The 7500-nt window shown below is 42.3% G+C and overlaps 1 protein-coding gene across 1 annotated transcript in view; it reads left to right on the forward strand.

Annotated features, from left to right (window-relative positions):
* The window catches only part of col14a1a (collagen, type XIV, alpha 1a), a 110250-nt gene that overhangs the window by 93188 nt on the left and 9562 nt on the right, over positions 1 to 7500 (forward strand). The window contains exons 39-41 of the mRNA XM_030783261.1: positions 1413 to 1466; positions 4716 to 4769; positions 6537 to 6608. Of these exons, the coding sequence (XP_030639121.1) occupies positions 1413 to 1466; positions 4716 to 4769; positions 6537 to 6608 (180 nt within the window). The remainder of the gene's footprint in view (positions 1 to 1412; positions 1467 to 4715; positions 4770 to 6536; positions 6609 to 7500) is intronic.

The raw sequence follows: 7500 nt of genomic DNA on the forward strand, positions 1-7500 counted from the left end.
AGATTAAGACAGTAGATCTCAGGTGTGGACCAAACTCTCACAATTTACCATTTACAATTTAGCATTTAGCAGACACTTTTAGCCAAAGCGACTTACAATCAGTGCATCGGTCGGATTCCTAATACCTCATAAGCAGACATCACAATAAGACTGAGTGTCAATTTACTCCTTCGTATTGCGCCCCTGGAATTCTTTGACAAACATAGAAACAAGACATGTTTTTTTTTTTTTTTTAAAGGACCACAGTACCAAACTCTCACAGTACCAAACTTTCACAGTACCAGTCTTTCTTTGAGGGCTGGCACGCACACACACACTCACTCACACACACACACACACACACACACACACACACACACACACACACACACACACACACAAAGGCAATTATAATCCAATCTGTCACAGTCTGAGAGTACAGATAGTTCTGCACTAAAATTATAATATTTTCCGGCAAGGGGAGAATTACACACACACACACACACACACGCACAGTGTGTGTGTGTGTGTGTGTCCACCTTGCTTGATCTCTCTCCCTCTCTCTCTATCTCTCTCTCTCTCATTTTCAAATTGACAGACTTTATTGTCCTGACTGTGATATATACAGTGTTCCCAAAGCAGATCATTTTTAATGACTCTGAACGAATGTTAATAACAAACTAACAAGGGAGCCAAAGTAACAGAGTACAAGGAAACACAATAATATAGCAGAGAAATACTAATGATAATGATAATACTAAAAATAAATAAGTAAATAAATAAATAAATGAGGGTGTCCATCAGTGCTAAGAGACGGAGGACTCACTGACTGTTCCTAGGGTTGAGACAGGACGTTACATACCTGACTGTTCACTGTCAGCACTCCTCTCTTTCCTCCCTCTCTCCCACCAGGAGAGGTTTTTCTTTATTGTCAGAGAGGAACTCGAGGAGGATGCTTCCTATTTTTTGGAAATATTCCTGCCTGAGATATTCCTAAAATATTCTCTCTCTCTCTGTCTCTCTGTCTCCTTCTATCTCTCTCTCTCTCTTTTCGTCTCTGTCGCTGTAGTTCATATCTCCTGGCCCGTGGAGAAGTCTGTGCATGTCATGTTTATTTAAAGCTTGGCTTCAGTATGAATCATGGTGCCCATATTGGATGCTGACTCTCTTTACGACAGACTGAGCAGTCTCCCTGCCCCCCCCCCCCCCCCATCTCCCCCCTCACCCCCGGCAGAATAAATCAGCCCCCATGCATTTTGGCTTTGTGCTCTTTGACTCCATGCCTCCGTGTCAAACGGGGCATGGACGCTGAATATTTCACACTCAGCACCCTGCTGCAGTCTCAAACCAGACAGTAATGTCCTTTAAAATGGCTCTTCTCCTCTTCTCTTTGATGGAGTTTTTCATTTTTTTTGGTTCTGGGTGTTTTTCAGGGTGTCCCAGGAGCCAATGGAGGACCAGGCCGAGACGGGCCGCCGGGTCAAAGGGTAAGAGCTGCACGTCAGGACATCACTGCATGTCCTATTACTGTTAGCACCAGCTAGTGTTCGCATTGCCATCAACATCAGACTCAGCACTGGTATTAGCATGTTGGTATTACTGTTTAGCATGTTAGGATGTTAGCATTCATATACTTATTAGCTTTCGTCAGTACTTTAGTATTATTAGATGTGTAATTAAAGCATACTAGTCTTTTTCTTACTGTTCACATTATTATTATTATTATTATTATTATTATTATTATTATTATTATGTTAATAAAGAGTTAGTCACAGTATTAGTATTAGTCTTAATAAAATAAATATTAGTGTCAGAATTACTGGAGGTGTTCAGAATAAGAAATTAGGATTAGTCTACGTCATTTATCTTTTCATTGATAATCACAGGCTTTAGTCCTAAAGAAGAACAGTGAATCTTTGGCAAGTCATCATTTTTTCATTTCTTTAACTGGTCTTGTATAAAAATGATCTCAGATTTAAACCAGAATTTCTGAGTCTGGTAGGCAGACTCCAAAACACACGCACGCGCACATGCACACACACACACGCCCACACACACACACACACACACACACACACGCACACACACACGCACACAATCACTAAAGTCCACCAAATCATTCACACACTCTCGCTCAGTGAGTGAAGAATTCCATGGAAAATATTCTGTAGAATTACGTCCTTATGGATTCTCCATTCCTATGGATTCTCCATACACCTGGACAGCTCATCATACAGATCCCATAAGTCTGTACAGATCTTACTCCTCTCTCAGAGACTGAGCATCAATCCAATGGACTACACTCACACACACGCACGCACGCACAAACACACAAACACACACACATGCGCGCACACACACACAAAATGTATATTTATATTCAGAAGTTAAAAAAAAGACCATGCACACACGCAAAACACAGCAGGCAGAGCCAGCCTGTCAGTTCTGATCAGACCAGAGAGAAACAGACCCCCCCCCCCCCCCCCCCCCCCACCACGCCTCTCGCCCACACCACCCCCCCCCCCCTCCTTCCCGCACCTGCACCGAGCCCATCAGGGACAGGGGAATTCAGCTGCCATATGAGTCTTAAGATACATAAATCTATAAATACATAAAACGACCCAAGATCCAACACTGACGAAAACAATTGTTTCAGTTTTAAGTCCCAGTTACGATGGCCGAGTGTATTCAGACAAACAGCTCAAACGATGACTTAATTTTGTTTTATTATAGTTAGAGAATGAAATGCAGGGTATGTTTCAGGAAAGCATAAACAAAGCATATATAGCATATAGCATATATAGAAGTATATGTGTATGTGTGTGCGTGTGTGTATGACTTAATTTTGTTTCACTACAGTTAAGATAATGAAATAAAAGGTATGTGTGTGTGTGTGTATGTGTGTGTGTGTGTGTATGACTTAATTTTGTTTCACTACAGTTAGAGTATGAAATGCAGGGTGTGTCTCAGGAAAGCATAAACCTTAGCATTGCTAACACAAATGAGCGTCTGGTTTACCTGGTCTGTCTGTGAGGACCAGCTGAGTCATGACAGTCAGTGTTAATGTGGAAAGAACCGGGGCAGAACGTGAAGGAAGGGTGTCAAAGATGCACTAAAACGATGTGTGTGTGTGTGTGTGTGTGTGTGTGTGTGTGTGTGTGTGTGGTCTCAGGTTTCTAGCATATGGTCAATGGACCCTCAGATTTGGCTGGAAAGTTGGTGGTCTCTGATATGTGAAAAGACAAAAAGCGCTGAGAGGAAACAGAGGAGAGGAAATACATATGACACTGTGATGACTCCTGTCTCTCTCTTTCAGCAGAGAGAGAGAGAGAGAGAAAGACAGAGAGATGGCTTTGATGTAGGGGAGTCCAGGCCATTTGGGATTCAGTGTGTTGGGCGATCTAGCCCAGCACTGTGTGGCTTCCTCTTAATGTGGTTTTAACACGTGTGTCGGGCTTTTCAAAACATCCCCGCTTTTCACATAAACACACACTAAACTACTTCACAGGAAACCCCGGGCTGACGCTTTGGGTTTGGAGCCGAGTTAATGGATGTTCACTTAAGTTTAGTCAGCTGCAAAGACTAGACAGAAAAATGACAGAATTTGACTCATCCCTACTATGTGTGACACAGACAGACAGACAGACACACACACCCCCCTACACACACACAAACACACACACCACACACACTCTCTCTCTCTCTCAGAAGTGTCTGTATGGTATCTATCCTCTTGTGAAGGAATATTATTGTACTTCATAGGCTTTTGCATGGCCCAGCTGTGAAAGTGCAGGAAAGACTCAGACAGGCACAGAGAGAGACAGGCGCACAGAGGCAGGCGCTCTGCCTGGACTGTCTCCCACTTTACGAAGACTGACACAGCGCTGTCTCCCCACTCTTATCTCAGACCAAACCTCCATACACTGTGTGGATGCTACCGTGACACATCAATTGACAAAGCACCAGCATTCTTACCCATCAATAAATAAGTACATTTCACACAATTCAGCACCCACACGGTGTAAAGAGGTTTCTTCTCCCCCCCCTCCCTCCAACACACACACACTCACCGCACTGTCTCACAGATCATAAAAGAAGCTGTAAATGAAAACTGGTCCATGAGAAGTTCATTTTACAGGGTTTTTTTAATCACAGGGTATCAGTCAGCCTGCTTCACTCTCATTTCTAGAGAATTCTCCAAGACGACTGACAAGCTGGGATTTTGCAGACGCTTTTACACCAAAACTACTTACAATTAGTGCATCAGTCAGGTTTACCTAACCACCTCATAAGCAAAAGATCGCATGAGGAATGCAAATTAATTATGTTTAGTACCACGCTCCTATATATCCAACGATAAAACAGAAATCTGCAAACAAAACCTGCAGCATAGAGACCAGGTTCGTGCAGAATATTTTTTTACATACCATAAAATATAAAAACACAACATAAAAGAAAGGTTACACATTAGGGGACAGGTGGATTCTGAAAAGGTGGGTTTTCAGTCTCCTGCGGAAGATGGCGAGTGATTCCACAGTTCTGATTGGGTGAGGAAGGTCATTCCACCACCGCAGAACGAGGGCAGAAAAAAGACGCAGCCGAGCGGAATGGCTGCCAGGTTCCCGTAGTTAGGGGACCGCCAGCTGCTAAAAAGTACAAAAAAGTCAAAAAGTTAAAAGACACTCCAAAAAGTCATCCAAGATTAATTTTTTTGTCTGTTTGTGTGTGTGTCTCAGGGTTTACCAGGTAAAGATGGACCACAGGGGCGGCAGGGACCTCCTGGACCTGTTGTAAGTGATCTGTGATCTCTCTCTCTCCCTTATATATGTGTGTGTATATATATGTGTGGGTGTGTGTGTGTGTGTGTGTATACATATATACATACATGCACAAACATAAATATATATATATATATATATATATATATGTGTGTGTGTGTGTGTGTGTGTGTGTGTGTGTGTGTGTTTGGGGCGTGCATCTCTCCTTTATAAGACGTATCTAGATACATGGGCTACGATACGATTCATTGACGACACGGTGTGATTCGATTTGGAGCGATTCGACGCGATGATACATCTGATACAGTTCTTAACATTTGTTTATTGCAGACATTCATTTTCCACTATAAATTAAAATAAGCCAATTCTATAAAAGTGGCATTGCTTACCTTCAAACAGGTATATTTCATAAAAGACAAGGGAATCCCAATTATTTTTGTTGCTTTCTTGCACGGGGGGAAATGGAAGACGAATCATTTCAAAATGACATGTCATTGTGTTTATTACTTTAACAGACACAGAAAAAAAGACTTACTGTATGAACAAACATTTTAAGTCCTATAGCAATAAAACGGGCTACAGATGCCGTGGTTACCTTAGACCTCGCTGAGTTGTGAATGGATAAAGTATTTAATATCCGTGTCTTTGTATTGTCTGCTCGTGCTTGTGCTAGCTGCACTAGCATCCACAGACCCCGCATCGCCCGCATATGTTCCACCGTGCTACCTCACCAAGTGAGTGGTAAAATTTGTCGTGCTACCACTGACCTTGCAAATGGCCAGATTTTTGTCCAATATTCCTTCCCTCTTATAAAATCCAAATGTCTTCCAAACTTTATATCTTAAATTTTATGGTGGTGCACTGTAAACCGTGTCAGCGTTGTCGGAAGTGTTGTTCTTGTTTTCACCTAGCAAACAAGGCTAACGTTACGCTCGTAAAAGGTAAAAGTTCAACGCGAGACGCTGTGCAGATTTATTAGCGGATGAGAGGCGGTCATAATTACTTTGAAAGTAACATGACTTGTAACCTTAGATCAGTGCGTCTTCCGCAGCAGCTAAATACTAAAGCAGAATTAGAAGTAAGCTTCAGTCAACCGATTCATAACTTTGGCCGGTTCATGGTACATTTAGACCGATCCAGAGGTCCGCGTATCGATGTAGTCGCATCTTTAACGTTAAAACCGGTTTCCGATTCGTATCGGTAAATCATTATACCCATTTTATATATATATATATATATATATATATATATGTGTGTGTGTGTGTGTGTGTGTGTGTGTGTTTGTATGAAATTTGCTCTCTCTCTCTCTTTCTCTTTCATTTTCCATTTTCTCTCTCTCTTTCTATTATTCCATCTTTCATTCTCTCTCTCTCTCTCTCCCTCCCTCTCTCTCTCCAGCTCTCATAAACTACTGAGCCACTGGCATAAAATGACCTAAAATCTCTCTCTTTGTTCATCTGTCTCCCTCTTCCATAAAAAATAATCCAACCCCAAGATGTTCTCTCTCTCTCTCTCTCTCTCTCTCTCTCTCTCTCTCTCTCTCTCCCCTCCTCCCCATCTCTCTCTGTCTTTCTTCTCTTCTCTCTCTCAAGCCCTGTAAATGCTGCCCGGAGCACTGGCACTCTCTCACTTTTATTTTCTTTCATTTTCTCTTTCTTGCTTTTGTCTTTATTTCTTCTTTCTCCTTTGTAGAAATCTGAAGCACGTGGATGTGTTGAGCTGAGCCCTGAGTATGGATGAGTTATTGCATTCTCTCTCTCTCTCTCTCTTTGTGTATAGGGCAGTCCTGGAGCTCCTGGTGCCTCAGGATCCACTGGTTCTCCTGGCCCAATGGGAGACCAAGGCCCTCCTGTAAGTCACTTACAGTAGAGTGGAATTCTGTTTTGCAGTCATTACACAATGAAAACTTAACATAACCTACACATAACCTAAAGTCTCAATGTACTGCAGGTTTATATTGATTTATGCAAACTATGGGGCAGAGGGATTTTTTAGCTGACATTATATCACTGTTTCTGCTGTACATCTATTCTTTTGGTTTTATGTCATGGACTGTAAAATTACAAAACTAACATGCGAGAAAATCGACAAAGAACACAGGCACCTATGCAGATGTATTAGTGCCATTTGCAATTCGAGCCTGTGTGTGTGTGCGTGTGTGTGTTGGGGGGAGGGGGGTTTCACCTCATTAGTATTCTTAGTAGATTTCTTTTCCAAATGCTGAATGATCCGAAATATGTGATGTGGTTTTAAATGACTGTTCTACAGCTGGTTCTAAGAATTTCCCTCCTTCTTCTCTCTTTCTCTCTCTCTCTGTATCTCTCTTTCTCCCTCTCATTCTCTCTCTCTCTCTCTCTCTTTCTCTCTCTCTTTCCCCTTTTGTCCTCCTCTCCTTTTTCTCTCTCTACCTCTCTTTCCTCTTTCTCTCTGTTTGAGTCACTGGCCATCTTGTGTCCAGACCACACTCGGTGGAACTTTGACACCTGAGGGCCACCCAGTGCTGGGGAAAGGCCCGACTTGGCCTTTTAACAAAGGACTCATGACCTTTGGGTCAAGGGGTCAAGAGGAAAAATCTATCACCTGGGTTTCTCTGTGGTTTTCTGAGTGTTAGCATCGTATTACTGCTCCCTGGAAATTTCCATTCAATACTAACATGAGTGGTATGCAGCTTTTATGAGTCACTAAAACTTCATTAAAAAGCTTTCACGGGAGTTAGAGCAGAAGAAATGAAGGCATGTTACCT

Source organism: Chanos chanos, chromosome 8 (genome assembly GCF_902362185.1).
Source record: "Chanos chanos chromosome 8, fChaCha1.1, whole genome shotgun sequence".
In the NCBI taxonomy this organism is placed as follows: Eukaryota; Metazoa; Chordata; class Actinopteri; order Gonorynchiformes; family Chanidae; genus Chanos; species Chanos chanos.